We start from the raw sequence: 15838 nt of genomic DNA, 5'->3' as shown, positions 1-15838 counted from the left end.
ATACATCACTTCTAGTACACTATCTCTTCAGGTAGTGAATAGTGTTACATGTATAGCGTAGACGGGGAAAAGCACACAATCCGAGGCGTGAAATCAGCTTGATGGTAGCAGCTTGGATTTATGAAATGTATTCAATCCGTTTCAAGAACGCAGAAATGTGCCCTGCCACATCATACTCAATATGTTGAATGAATGATCTGCTTTGCAGTTTATAGCAGGGTTTGTGAGTTTGTTAAGATTATCGCATAGTGATGCACAAAACAGGCGTGTGTGTATGTTCTGTAGAGAAAGAGCTTTGGAGTTTGCCAAAAAACCCTAATAATTTATAGAGCCTGAGTTTTCAACAATGAGCATCTGTATGCTGTTCCTTTGGGGTGAAGATGTTTCGATGATTTCCTAATGTGTGCGAGTTTAGATGGCCAGCTGGCAAAGGATGTGCATCTGAGAACAAGAACAGGCAGGCAGCATGAGAAGAGGATGAGTTGAGAGCAGGTTGCTATCAGCAAGACTCATCACACAAGCATATTCCCTCTCTCTTCTCACACACACACAGACACACACACACACACGCCAGGGCTGCGAAGAGTTCATCCCTCTGAGCTGCATCTACCAGCAGCTTCTTTGCCTGGAGGCACTCTGCGAGTGACTCATCTTGGGTACCTCGCAAGTGTGGTTAAAATGCTGTTATCAGCTGAATCACTACACTGAAGATAATAAAAAAGCACCTTAAAAAAAAATGACAACACTTAAACTCAAAACAGAAGTAGCCAAGAGCGTGGCAGCTAACGGGGGACTGTGCAGGCACGATAGAGCGTGTCTCACGCAGAGTTTACACCAGAGAGAGGACAGCAGGGCCTAATCCTCTGTTGAATAACGACAGGCCGACTAGCTAGTGGAAACCACTCTCTCGTAGTACAGGTCACCTCTGAGGCCCAGTGCTACAGTCTATAAAAAGGTGTGCGAGCAAAAAGCCCAAATCCACATTGTCAGGTCCAGTCAAAGTCAAGGGGCTTACAGAGGGACCAGTTTTGCAGTGAACAAATGTCAGCATACGTCAGAGTATTTCAGTTAAGGTGTTATTCGGCAGGAGCAACACTCAATACAAGGAAGTTATAAAGCTTAAGGAAGCATTAACGATCCAGTCAGCAGAGCAGCAAGACACCAACTCAGCATTACCTGCTATGCTTCATAGCCTTAGACAGAGACACGCCACAACTTGGCAGCTCCAAACTATAGATCACATTGTGATTTTCAAAACAAAGGCGCGTTGCTTTGAAATAAAGCTCCGGCTATGTCAGAACGATGTGAAAGATAACCCATGTAGTTGTTTTTTATGTGGATTATGTCACATAGAAGCATTGTTCTGCATCTCCTCCCAGCTATTGGATCTCAGGGCTCATCCTGCATTCAGACCCTGGGGGCATGACGCTGGTTGTGAGTAAGCCACTGGCTTCAGTCATTCACACAGAAGCAAAACAGGCAAAACTAGACACGGCTTTTACACTTGGTTGCCTTTTGTCTCTGTGCAACAACAACACTACAAAACTGCAGAAGAGAAGGCAGTTGCTGTGAGGAGGACACAATGCAAATCAATGAATAAACTATAATAATAAATGTAGCATTAATGCACCATAAGGGGAAAATATGGTTCAAATTGTCAGTTAGCATACTAACAAGGTTCCCTCTAAAAGGGAAGGTGGACTGAAGTAAACCATGCTTTAGGTCTGCATGCATGTGCAGGCACATACCCATGGACAGGTCGGTATGGGCCTACATGTCAGTAGTACAACCGTTGTCATGGAAACAAGTCAGGCTACCTACCATAACATGCCACTGATACGAAATTGGAGTTAGAGTTGGATATTGGTACATTTGTGTTGTCTTTTTCTCATAAGGCTGCACAAATATCACAGAATACATGTAATATACCTGTGTAAACCAACCGTATAGCATGGATGTGAAATGTGTGTATTGCAGTGACTGGAGAGAGCATGGCTGAGAATAATGACAGGGTAGTCCTTGGCTCTATGAACCACAAGCTGTGTGTTAGATCTGCAGGTCCTGCTGAATATTTAAAGACACAGGCTAGTGCATAGTGTTGTGTGCATTAAACAGAGAATAGTGTTGCATTCAGGGACCGTGTGGTTGGGGAACACTGTTGCTTTCTCTTGCAAACGGCAAATGAAGCTTTATTAGCATTGTATACAAACTGTGGTTAATAATAAATCAAGCTGTAAGCCTTGCTGTTGTGCAGTTATCCACACACGGTCTACTTGCGCCAGACCACCCATATTGTAGGCTACTCACGGGAAGGGGCTGTGTACGCTGGTTTTAGGGCTATATTAAAAGCCTGTGTGTGTAGTTCGTGTTTCAGCTCTTACCCGTGGAGTGGTCCACAGGTCCCCCTCCGTTGTTGCTGAACAGGGCAGCATACAGGTCAGGGTATGCCTTCTCCAGGGCCACACACAGGTCGAGGAAATGGTCGCTCTCCTTGTTCATCAGCATCTTCAAAAGGTGGTCAACTTTCTCGGCGCTTGACGAACAATTCTGGTCCAGTTCGAACCTATCGAGCTGGCTCAAGGTTCCAGAAACTATCAGCAGCTCGATCACTCGGTCCGCATCTGTTATGGACTCCAATAAGTTCTGGTGGCACTGGTCTAGCAACTCTTTGTGCTTTGACTCCATGGCTATCCGCTGTAGTTCCGTAGCTTCCCAGCTAACCCAGACAGCCAAGTGGATGTTATGTCCTTACCGATCAAAAGTACCGAGTGACTAATGAACTTAACTTATCGCGGCTTGCAGAAGTTAGCCGGAGCCACCACGGCATTAGGTTGCACGGGAGATCAATTTTTATAGCATATTGAAAAAGGCACAAGAAGCCATATTTGTTGCCCAAGGCTGTTGACTGCACTAAACAGCGATACATTTTTCCATCTTACTCGTGTGTGGCTGTTCAGGTCCTTTTTTGCTTCCTCGCAAAGCACGCTTTAGCCGAACACATTTTCCCCTTCTTATGTATCATTTAAGGCGCCCTTGGACGACTCGACTGCTGGGAAAACTCACCTAACTCCGCCGATGAGCCTCAGTTACACTGTATCCTCCGCCATGTCTGAGCAACTCAGCAGCTGCTGCCCGCTGTCAATCAACGTGCCGTTCAGTGACCATATAAGGAGAAATAGGGCGGGGCTTTCTCAAAAAACACACCTATTTCTTCAATGGGCGTAAACATCAAACCGTAGTACGTCGTAAATCCCAGGCAGAAAAATGAGAATGGAGAGAATTTGCATGAAAATATGGAGATATATTTTATATATCGACGTAGTGGTGCAGGTTGGGAAAGTCATCCTCAGAGTAAAGCCACCTTTTATTTTTACAAAACGGAAAAATGTTTCTGGTATCTGCAGTGGTGGAATGTAACATTTACGTGAGCACTAAATCCACTTTTGAGATAGGCCAACATGTACTTCACTTTAGCATTTCCATTTTCTGCCACTTATTACAGTAAATATAATTTGACCTTCACTAGATTGTGACGGTAAAATTATGATTCGTTTTTCTAATTTATACTTCACATATTTAGAATTTCATACACAACGTACATTCAGCTTAATACAATAATGATTACATGTAATAAACAGTGTATGAACATTAAAACAGTACAATTATATTTACAGACTACTGCAACGGTAACATTATCCAATAACATACTACTGTACATACAGGCACATATTTATGTCTGCATTATAAGTAGGCCTATTAACATATTTAATATACATTTTCAATTCAGAATTATATATAACAAATTAAGAAACCACTGCAGCATATCAATCTCTCTGGTTTTACTATTTAAAGGTATGTGTTTGAGTAACATTTCTATAAACTACTGACAACATTTATCTGTGTTGGAATTCAACAGACACTGTAACGGAATGGCTGCCATATGTGCAGAGATTGAGATTTAAGACACAGTTGTAGTGGTCTCTTTTCAGAGCTGTATAAAGGGGCATTCATGTGTTTCACTGTAGTGCTACCTTCTTTACTTGAGTATCATTATCTAAATGCTTCTTCCTCCATTGGTTATCTTTGTGTATATTCCATATACCTTGAATCAGTAAAACCCTTATTGACCACATTAAGATTTTTTATATTAACAACATATATATAAGGATATCATTTAGTCCTTGCATAATAATGCCAATGTAGACACAGGCTAACACTCCACGTTTCTATATCCAAAGCTTGCAACCAATTTCAATGCTTACTGTATCGTGTTGGATAAAATAAAAGGGGGCAGTGAGCCATAAGCATCATGTGATTTGTATTTGAGCAGGATTTGTAAAGGACAATATGATGGTGATGGATGCACTCTGCTTCCAGTCTGCAGCTGAATAAAGATTGTTGGCACAGAGGCAGGCGTCTGCAGGCATACCTCTCAAACCATGACCTTATTCATGCATGCACTGAATCTCATTGTGACATCTACGACTCCCCCCCCCCTTTTTCACCATCTCTGCCATGCTGGCTCCATAGCTTGTGCAACCATGTGCTATCCCTTTAGATGAAAAATTAATTGCAAATTATTCATATCAAAGGAAATCAGGCCGCCACTGCTGACACAGATTGGACGTTTGTGTCAGTATTCTACTCACATTTGAAAAAGAAAACAGCCTTTTATCTTGGGGGTATAAATGAGTTTATTATTTAGACAACAGGGCTGGTGTTTCTAGCTGTCTGATTGTTTAGTGAAATATTATAAAACAGATTTGTTTATCAGACAGCCCGTATCAGAGCAGATAATAGCTTTATCTTTTATTCAGCAAACACATAATTTATCCTGGTGACATTTTTTCTCAAACTGAACATAATGCAGTTATTTTTAATCAATATCTGAATAGAGTTATTCTACAGGGAGCTGTCAGTGCTGACAGAAGCGAAAGCATTTTACTGAACAACTTTATAGCCACTCCTTTTTACATGCATTTATTTACTGCTTTTAGATCATACATTCTCAACAATAGTTACTCTAAGTGAATGAGTGTTGAATGAACTGTGCAGTGTTGAATGAACTGTGCAGAACCTCAAAAAGGAGGCAACATGTTAAAAAAAGAATAAGGTTTTTTTGGTTATCATCATACTTACAAAATATATTTGTTTCTCAAAGACTTACCTTGCTAAACAAAGGATATAAATATATAATTTTAAAGACATTTTAAAATGGAAAAACATAATTTCCCCTTGATACATCACACCTCGAGGCCCTGTGAGGATTCCCTGATGATTAGATCAGTAATAACAGACATGCAATTAAGCAATTCATGGTTTCTAATTAACAGAGAATTACACAGCCTTCAGCATGGCTGGATCAGATGGGAGGATTCTGATCATAATGATATCAGAACTACAGTGTGGGCAGAGACAAGCCCTGCAGAGGCACTTTAAATAGCCTTAGAAGACTATTAGAATGATGGCTAAATTATCTTCTCAAAACCAATTTAATTGCGTCTAATCTTCATTAAAATTCAAGTTATTGTAATCTAAACATCTATCTAAAGCCCTCCAGCCTTTCCAGTCATTTCTGGTCAATTTGAACATGATGAGATCAAAGATGGGTCTTCCAGCATGGCTGTAGAAAAGCTAGACTTGTTTAATATTGCCATGGCAGCTTTATGGAGGCCATCAATAGGACGGGCCTCCCCCTCCTCACTCCACAGAGTTATTGATCGTAGTGCAGTTGACTTTACACACCACACCGAGCGCAGAGCCACATCTCTGCAGTCAAGTGGTCAACAGCATTTTTAAGTGAAGCCAACAGCACGTAATAAGCCAGGGAGAGCTCCATGTGCAGCCATATATATACTGACCTCACACCCCTCGAGGAAAGAGAAATGATGGATGTGTATTGATTGTGTAAAATGCACTGTATTTAAGTGTTGGAGAATGAAGACAGTGTATTATGTTGCCTGTACTAATTCAAACTAAATTGTGAGCATGCTTATTGAACTGATGCCATCCTATTATGATCAATATTCTTCACACTGAGCACATTTAATAGGTTTTCTTGTTGAAATTCCCACTTTTGGGGCCGCCATATAGCTCACCATGGTAGAGCTGGCCCACATGGGACTCAGTTCCCATGCGCAGGACCCAGGTTCGAATCCGGCCTGGAACCATGTACGCATGCCATCCCCTCTGTCTCCCCCTTTCAATACTGCCATCTTAAATAAACGCTAATTTGGCCCAAAAAATCTTAAAAGAAATTCCCACTTTTGGTGTAGCTGTTGGGGTTGGATTAGGACATTACTGCCCTCTAGTGGTAAACCGAGTCTATTACCAAGTGCTAACAATGTCAGTGCATTAAAAAACGGATTTACACAGGATATTACTATTGGTTAATAAGTCAACTGATAAAAACTGTTTGTATTCCACTTAAGGATTTGTTTGCTTGTGAACCAGAGGATAAATATAGGACTGTCCATGTTGTTTGTTGTATTTTTAAATAAAAACATTTGCATGAAGTTCATGTGATGGATGAACCTCAAACCCTTTCGGCGCAGGTTCTCAACATTTATTTTCTTATTACTCATGAACATAAAATCACCAACAACTGATGAAATGCAAAGCTTAAGTTGTACATGCTTAAAAAAAGATAAACCATACACATGACATAATTGCATATAAAGCCAATTGTGATTAACAAAGAAAATAACAAATATAGAAGGGACAAAATAATTGCAAACATTGACGGACAACTTTGGCACTGAGCTGCAATATATTCTATGTCTGCTACCTAATTCAGCATTGCTGGACCTGACAATTAGCTGATAAACGTGTCAGATTTAGTTATCTGATCATATTGGCAAATTGATATAAAATATCTTAAAAATATATAGCTCTGAAAAAAATGTAATCTAATCTCTTTCAATTCTATCGTATGGCCATGCATATTCAACACAAATATCCAGCAAAGATATCACAAGTGAAAAAATATAAAGACCTTTTTGGCATACTGTATATAGAAAAAAACAATATGTAGCAATATATATATGTGGCTCTTGAAAAAAGGTAAACATTGCATTGAGAGTACTGGCATGGCATGCAGGTTTGCGGCATGTGCATATAGATAAGGCAGGAAACTGATATTTATAGAGCATTTCTATAAGGTAGTAGTCACTGTTTCCTTTTCAGTCACTGCCCCCGCAGAACTTCAGTAGGAGCTTCTTGTAGTCTCCTGATGTGTCTCCCTGTCAATAAAACACATTTGTCAGTAAATCATTTAGATATTTGTCCCAAAAAACACATGTTGCTTCTAAAATCAACCATGTGGCTATAAGTATTAAACGGAATATATAATGATGAAGATACTTACAGAGATGTGCGTGTACAGCGACTTGCCGTAGTTTTTCACATACTCCTGACGGATATCCAGCATGTCAACCTCAGAACGGGTGACCATGATCCGGATCAGGGTTGTGTCTTTGGTCCCAGCTCCCTGAAACACACACACACACACACACACACACACACACACACACACACACACACACACACACACACACACACACACACACACACACACACACACACACACACACACACACACACACACACACACACACACACACACACACACACACACACACACACACACACACACACACACACACACACACACACACACACACACACACACACACACACACACACACACACACACACACACACACACACACACACACACAATGAGAGCGAGGTAAATTAAATATAATGCTACACTAATCTAATTATATTTATTAAAAAAATACTTTTTAGATAAAAAATACTATCTAGCAAAAAAGGGATAATCACCTTCATGGCCTTGTAAAGTCTCTCAGCGAAGTAGGCAGGTGTGTGCTTAATACACTTCACTGAAACACAAATAGTTATTTATTATCAACACAAGCAGCGTTCACATTAATTCATACTCTGTGTCCTTCCTTTTTAATAATAATCCCTTCATTATTATTAACATTATGAAAGAGCAACTTCTTACAATCACAGCAAGGTAAGCATGAAAACAGAAATATGTATGTGTTGAAAAGGGAACTATGAGAAATAAAACGTATGCTCACACACCATGAAAATATAACCGGAGGGCAACATTTAAAGCAGCGTTCGTGAAAATGTCATATATTGTAACTCCCTTAAGGGTGTGTCACTCACAAGGACGAACCTATAGAAGATTATCTACTGAGCTTTTAAGCCTGTTTGAGGCACATGAACCTACTGGTTGAGTCTACACATTCTCATTAACACACTGCCCCACTGCTAGCAGCAGGCAGCAGCTGTTTACACACTACCTGTCCAACACTGAATGGCAAACAGGAAATGTAAGCAACTGAAATATCTAGCATTCAAATGTCAAGGTATTTCTCTTTTGGTAGGGACTAAAACAGAGCTAAAAAGGAGAGTGAATACATGATTCATCAGGTGGAAGGAAATATGGTAAACATAGGGGTCATAATGTTGCCCTATGTCTGCTTAATATTAGCTACAACAATTGTTGATGTTAGGGCAGAGTTGCTTTTTTCAGTTTGTTTCTAGATGGGATTTGTATGCCTTCAAAAAGCCAAATGAGTAATGTAGCTATAAAAAAGGCACATTTTATTTTGAAAGAAATGCAAATAAGAAATGAAAACATTGTCCAGAGGACTGAAACAAAACACAGCATCAAAACCAATGACAAACATTCCACACTGCACGTCAAACCACTTCAAAATGAAAACGTATGGACAGATGGAATTGCACACGATAGGAAAGATTCACATCAAACACATCTAAAAACAGATTACTGTACCATATATCTGATAATTGTTGGCAACATAAGGGGAAAAAGGAGATTATCCATTTGCCAGAACACCTTATTCAAAGATGGATTAACATAACTGAACAACAACAACAGGTAATACAATGACAATGGAAACGTTTTAATTGTACGTCAAACATGTACTGTGGACACTCATCATTACCTAATTATGCAGCACAGATTGTGACTCTCACGTTACCTGGGTGTAACCCATCTAAGGCTTGAAAAGGTGTGTGTGTGTGTGTGTGTGTGTGTGTGTGTGTGTGTGTGTGTGTGTGTGTGTGTGTGTGTGTGTGTGTGTGTGTGTGTGTGTGTGTGTGTGTGTGTGTGTGTGTGTGTGTGTGTGTGTGTGTGTGTGTGTGTGTGTGTGTGTATCCTTACCCACTGCCAACATGCCACTCTCAAGGTCTCCGGACATCTCCCTTTCGATGCTCTTCTCTATGTCTCTGCCACACATCTTCTGGTACTCCATAAACACTACACACACACACACACACACACAATCAGTAAAACTGCTACAAGGCACTACAGTTGCATTTGTGGCCTGTTACTCATTTAGATGATGCTTATTAACATGTCTCCATAGAGAATACCTGCTCTGAGATGAGGTTTGCTCCTTGCACACAAAATGGCATTAAACTTGGACTCATCTGTTCCCAGCTTGTTTTCTCCAGCAGCATACAGAGACTAGAAGGAGGAATTATGTGTACAGATCAATATGTCGCAGCAATCAATTTGTCAAGGTAAAAGTAATATGAGACCGACCAAGGCGAAGATAAATCACCAAACTTAAAATATGAATGAGTGAAGTGGATCATACCTGAGCATCTTGTTTAGCCAGAGAGATGTCCACCTGCTCACGTTCGTCACGATTACCCTGCAACATTCAGGAAAGCATAGTAATAAGCAAATGGGTTATTTATATTTATAATAGTAATCTATATATAATCATATATATAATATCCATACCTGAGCAAGGGAGATCAGGAGCCTGCGGAAGTGTCCGGAAGTATCCCCACTGATGGAATCCTCCAGAGTCTTCTTGTGTTCTGAAATGGCAGCAAAAAGAAATGGCACAATTTAACAAACAAAAACATGTTCAAAACAAATAAGTTCAAGTTAGTAACCTTTGAAGGCTGATCATTAATGTTATATTTGTTGACTGAACTTTCTGAAATAGCTATTTTTTATAGCTTCAAATATGAAACAGCCATTATAACACTGGATTAATAAAGAATTAAGATGAATTTAAAACGAGAGCTGGCAGCTTGTCAGGCAAACACTGAAGATAGAATGACCATTACATTACATTACATTACATTAGCATAACAGCAAACAACACCGATGAAACAAATACATAAAATCATAAAACTGAAGAATTCATAAAAGACTATAGAAACTAGTCCTTATTGACTTTAGGTGAGACAGATTATTTGCTTAACATTTACAGTTTACAAATGTTGTGTTAGTACCCACATTAAGATGGACAGAGATTATCTACTAAGGGAATAACATTTCCAAAACAGTGTTGTGGAACTGTGGGACAAAGGAGATCACAACAGCCCGAGGCATCTTACCTTGTTTGTAAATGCGGTTTATCTCCTTAATTTCAGCGTTGGAGCGAGAAGACAAGATCTCTATCAGACAGGCTTCATCGGTTCCAGCTCCCTGTTAGGAAACAATAACAACCTAAAAACCTCATCTTGGCCCTTTTTGTTGAAATCCTTACATAAAACTACTACTAATAGATGTATTTACTTTACTGTATAAGAATGTAACATATATACATACTTTTAAAAAAGGCTCTACAATGCAAATGACATAATAACAAGAAATATAAATCATTTCACGTTGACGATAAGAAGTTGCTGAGAAATGAGTTTTGTTCCTAAGAATGTACCTTGATGGCACTGTGGAGCTCAGAAGCATCCAACTCAGCGGGGGTCTTCAGCGTGATCATGACCAGCTTCCGAAAGTCTCCAGACAGCTCTGAATTCAGGTCCTTGACCAGATCCTGAAAATGGAAACTTGGTAAGTATAACTCAAAACCATCATTAACTGCTGTTGTGAAAAACAGCAAGAAGCTATGAGCTATATATACAGCTCTGAGGACATTCAATCGTCTGTCCGTTTTGCTGGCAGTCCCAGCACCTGTTGTCTCTTCGTCACCACCACACTCTGCTAGGAAATCCACACTGAGCCACATAACATCATGTATTGAATACAACTGGGTTTTTTCCAAAGTAAATAAACTCTTGAAGAAAAATGGCATCACATTAGCAACATATAGACGTATCATTCGGCATAAACACGAGCGTTACCTTGCCATAGGCAGTTTTGTAGGATCGGAGCAAAGGCACACGCTGCCTGTTGGAGCGACTCCCCAGTAATTCGATGATGGCTTGCTCATCAGTACCTGGGTAGATGGGACCGCAGTTTCAAATCAGAAACAGACAAAGAAACATATCTAAATGTCCAATTTCAAACATTTTATAAATACCCAAAGCAATGGGAATGGAAATATAGGCTGTCCTCACCTCATGAAACTCTTTGTAAGCCAACAGTCAATGGAATGCTTTGACAACTTTATTAACCAAATTCATTTTAAAATCTGTCACACTGTTTCTATAGTATCTTTGTCCTATCACAGAAATGTGCATTAAGGCAGAAAGTGTTTAATTGTGTTTATGTAAGAAAAAGAAAAACTGTGATTACAATTGTGATAGATGTGAATATATAGTTTCCTACTGGTCAGTTTTCAAAATAATTAAATACGTCAGCACAAAGTTAAACATAGACACCACTTCCCAAATGGACAACTTCCAGAACCTGGAGGATATTATTAAGCTCTGTCCATATCACTCACCAAAGCCCTTCATGGCCTTCCTCAGCACCTCTGAGTCTCGGAGTGGGTCAGCTCCAGGGAAATCCTTGATTGTTCCCCTGAATCCTCTCTGATGTAACAACACAATGACATGTTATTTAACAAAAAAATGAAAAAATGATTTTGGCATAACATTGAGTTACAGAGATCTATACAAAGATAGATGTTTACTTTTTTACTTTCAGTGTTTCTTACCTTGATAGGTGGAGCTATTGGCATGACTCCTCCTCCTCCTCCTCCGTAAGCTGGCATGGATGGATTTGGTGAAGGGGCCTTTGGGTAACCTGGTGAAGGTGCTGGTGCTCCTCCATACCCTGGCATGGGTTGGTTGGGTTGGGGTGCACCAGGGTAACCAGGCATTGGCTGGCCAGGTTGACCAGGGTAGCCCATCCCTTGGCTTTGGGGGTGTTGCATGCCTCCTCCTGGCTGTGGGTACAGGCCATATGACTGTTGGTTAGGGGCGGGGGCACCGTACCCGCTGGGCTGAGCAGCAGGTGGGTACCCCCCGGGGGCTTGGGCGTACATGGATGGGTTTGGAGTAAAACCCCCCATGCCTATAGGGGTCTGGTGGGCCTGTGATTTAGAAAGATTGGCATCCCATAAAATGTGTACAGACGTTTGAAGATTCATTAATGCAAAGCAGAGATAGCCGGTCACACCTTTTTTAGATTAGATTTAGATGCATTTATTATATTTATGTAATTGATCGAATAATAACGCCTCTTACTTCAGAGGAAAAACTGTGGACAATGTCCTCATGTTTGAAACTTCAAGTTATAAAAGTATCCAAAAAAAGTGTGGCCATGTCATATAATAGGGTGAAAATGCATGTTAACATATAATTATAAACAAGACAATGACTCAGAAAAGAAAAGGAATGCAAATTGGATTAGATTGATAGGTTTAAAATGAATTAAGTAAATGACAGTTTTTCTCATGCGGAAAGAGAAGCCGACAGAGAAAATGGCGATGCTGAGGGTTTAAAGAAGACAATGTTTTGGAAAGGTCTTACCACAAAGTGAAAGTCTGTGATATTCCATGAATGGCTGTGTAACTAATTATAACTGGAATATTCAACGCAATAATCTGATGATGTTACATCATACACATATTTCATAAGAAAATTGGAAGAAGGTTTTTTTAAGGCTAAACTCACCATGGATAAGTTGCCAAGACCAATGGAGGGGTATCCACCAGCAGGGCCCCCGCCCCAGCTGCCTGCAGCACACAACAAAGACAGAGCTGTTCAGAAGAGTTTAGGAACTTTAGGAAGTTTAGTGGAACTTCCTTTTTCCCGTGACCCAACTAGTTAACATGTAGGTGAAAAGGAGCGAGACAGAGAATGGGAGTACTATGTGAGGGACTGACTGTGGGAATTGCTTCACCTAGCAACAGAAGACATTTGTTTGTTTTTGGTGAAAAACAAATTCCACTCTTTTAACTATAGGTCTCATGATGCCTGTGGCCTAAAAACACGAGATTACTGACTGCCCCTTTCTATGATAGGCTACAAAATACCTTAACACTCTGTTTTACTAATTGTTGCTCTTCTGCAAGTATATATAAATCCTCTATAGTGATTATCTGCTAGATGAGAAAGTAGGCAGCTTTGGCTAACATATTTCCCACATTTTGAAATCTCACGTTATCATAAACAGCACAATAGCTTACCTTGAGGGGGGGCCTGTGGGTAGCCTCCAGCTTGTGGTGGGTAGCCTCCAGCCTGCGGAGGGTAGCCACCAGGCTGCTGAGGAGGATAGCCACCTGGCTGCTGAGGAGGGTAACCACCAGGTTGTTGAGGAGGGTAACCACCAGGTTGTTGAGGAGGGTAACCACCAGGCTGTTGAGGAGGGTAACCACCAGCCTGTGGTGGGTAGCCTCCAGCTTGGGGTGGGTAAGCTCCAGGCTGAGGTGGGTAAGCACCAGGTTGTGAAGGGTAAGCCCCAGGCTGTGGTGGGTAACCGCCGGCCTGAGGGGGGTATCCAGGGTAGCTCATGGCTTTAGGAATAAAAGTGGACTGTCAATCAAAGGGCTGCCAAAGATGACCAAATAATGTGTTTTTATCTGTTGGTAGGACAGAAAGAAAGAGAACAATGCTGTTAATGTGTGGGAAGATTTCCTTTTTAGTTGGTAGTTTCTCTTTAGAAATTCAGCATCTGTGAGTTGCTCCTTTTAGGACTTCCAAAGTGTCTTGCCTTAGATGTCCAAGTCAAACAATGCTGACTTCATGACAAGGTCAATTCATTCTGTTAACCTTAGCCGTGACTCAGTACACTGTCATGTGTGTTTAGTACGGTTTACCAAAAATGACACCCTTAGTACAATGACATAGCAGAAAGAGAGTTTAAAAATTCACCCAGCTCTAAACCAAACCCTCCTTAAATGTATTCTTTAACAAGACGGAAACAATCTGAATTGTCCAGAGCTGGGGCAATTCTATAATACGATTTAAAAAATATAGAGCCGGCTTAAATTAATTTTAGAAGGACAATACTAGTCTGTTCTACATGTTTCTTGATTAAAAACATGTCTGCACTCCCCACTCTTTTTTTTAATGTAGCAACGTTCTGAAGTGTCACTGCAATCCAAATATTTGCAAACCGTTGGTTCCAGGGCCATTGGGTCAGAGACATTATTAGTTTAGTGGTGGGTTGGTGAGGAAACTTTCTTTTTGGTTTTAGCCTAACATGAAATGCCCTTGCTCCAGTATGCTTATACTTGTTCCATGATAAGACTGACTTCACAGGACTTAATGGGACAGTTTCTCTGCTTTGCATTTTATGGACACAGAAACAGACATGGCTGTGTTTGAATAGGCACACAGAGCAGGGAACCTACCTTATGAAATACAGATGTCCAATTCAATAAGATACAAGCTGTTCAGGTTCAGTAAATAAATAACGTATTAGGAAAAATATGTCAATATAGAGACAGCTTGAGTGTTGTTTTTAACCCATTCATCCTTATGCCCTAAGTCTAGTGCCTTTGTGAAACACATTTGGTCACAACAGATGGTTCAGGTTTAACACAACACATTTCCTTGCTGTTCAGGTGAAAACATCTCACATTATGGCGCATTTCCACTACAGCGCGGAGCGCTTCAAACTGTGAGAAGCTGTGGCTTTACAGAAACAGCCATAATGTTATTTGCTTAGGGAGTAAAGAATTGTATAGTTTTCGGGTAAAATGTGTTACAAATAACCAAATTCCACAATATGGGGCAATAATACCTTCCAAATGAGTGTTAAAACAGTGCGGTTATCTTTAGCTAATCTTGTTCCATTGTGTTGTATTGCAGGGTGTGTCAAGTTTACTCAGTTTTTTAAAAAAAGATCGGCGAAACATTAAAGACTTTACTGGGGTAGTGAGAACGCTGCACAGATAGTTTAACAATATGCTAAACAGTCAATAGAATAATTAGTCAATGGAAAACAGACATTAATCTGGCTTGTGTGTAACACATAGGCCTACACAACTTTCGTTTTGAACCGAACGCTAGCTTTTACAACGCGGGCTTCAGGCCTGTAGCCTACTAATCTTCAATCAATGTATTACATAATGTGGCTGTATCCGCAGTGCTCTGAGCTGTAACTAAGCTAACCCAGCTAGCTGGTTAAGCATAAATAAGCCGTCGATATTAAAGCAGCAAACTGGAGCAAAAGCAAGACGAGGATTTTGTAACCTTAAATGGTTAAAGGCACTGGTAACTATGCATTGGTAGGCTAACGACAGCGCCGAGAACAGCAGAGCAACGACTACAAAACGACTACAAAAATAGTTCCCACTTATCCACACATAACTTGTAATGTAAGCTAATAGGCATATATCATTTACCATTCTAGCTCGGCCTGAATAGTTGTTGGATTTTAGCACTTACTTTAGTCTGCTTGCAGTCTCTTCCTGGAGGACGTAGGTCTCTATTAAGCAGCTTCAGTTCTGTCTGTACTTGACTGCTGTGGGTGGGACTGAGAGTTTCCATTTAAAGAACCCAGCCAGATGTCTGCCCGTCACACTACAGCAGTGACACATACAGCTGTCCTGTCACCACCATGTGACAATAACAAATATGTGTTAACCATATAGCCTACATACCTGGCCATCAATGGCATGAT

The 15838-nt window shown here is 40.4% G+C and overlaps 2 protein-coding genes across 8 annotated transcripts in view; both read right to left on the bottom strand.

Moving 5' to 3' along the window:
- dlg5a (discs, large homolog 5a (Drosophila)) overlaps window positions 1-3117 on the bottom strand; it is a 40382-nt gene extending 37265 nt beyond the window's left edge. For all 5 annotated transcript variants that reach the window (XM_034100490.1, XM_034100493.1, XM_034100494.1 and 2 more), the window contains exon 1: window positions 2382-3117. In XM_034100490.1, coding sequence (XP_033956381.1) covers window positions 2382-2685 — 304 coding nt within the window. In that variant the 5' untranslated portion in view covers window positions 2686-3117. The remainder of the gene's footprint in view (window positions 1-2381) is intronic.
- Window positions 3118-6511: 3394 nt separating this feature from the next.
- Window positions 6512-15711, bottom strand: anxa11a (annexin A11a). Of its 3 annotated transcripts, none has more exons than XM_034100626.2 (15): window positions 15604-15711; window positions 13398-13790; window positions 12883-12944; window positions 11922-12299; window positions 11709-11796; window positions 11164-11258; window positions 10743-10856; window positions 10420-10510; window positions 9812-9891; window positions 9663-9719; window positions 9436-9529; window positions 9224-9319; window positions 7846-7904; window positions 7367-7489; window positions 6512-7241 (listed from the first exon to the last, which is right to left on the bottom strand). In XM_034100626.2, exons 2-15 carry the CDS (start codon window positions 13720-13722, stop codon window positions 7182-7184), a joined length of 1722 nt encoding a protein of 573 aa, XP_033956517.1. In that variant the 5' UTR covers window positions 13723-13790; window positions 15604-15711; the 3' UTR covers window positions 6512-7181. The 3 variants fall into 3 exon arrangements, with proteins under 3 accessions (XP_033956517.1, XP_033956519.1, XP_033956518.1); XM_034100628.2 differs by having other exon boundaries at window positions 11922-12152; XM_034100627.1 differs by having other exon boundaries at window positions 13398-13724; window positions 15604-15709.
- Window positions 15712-15838: the final 127 nt, after the last annotated feature.

This window comes from Pseudochaenichthys georgianus, chromosome 15 (genome assembly GCF_902827115.2).
Source record: "Pseudochaenichthys georgianus chromosome 15, fPseGeo1.2, whole genome shotgun sequence".
Lineage (NCBI taxonomy): Eukaryota > Metazoa > Chordata > Actinopteri > Perciformes > Channichthyidae > Pseudochaenichthys > Pseudochaenichthys georgianus.
The sequence above is the reverse complement of the archived record's forward strand: the minus strand, read 5'-3'. Positions and strand labels throughout refer to the sequence as shown.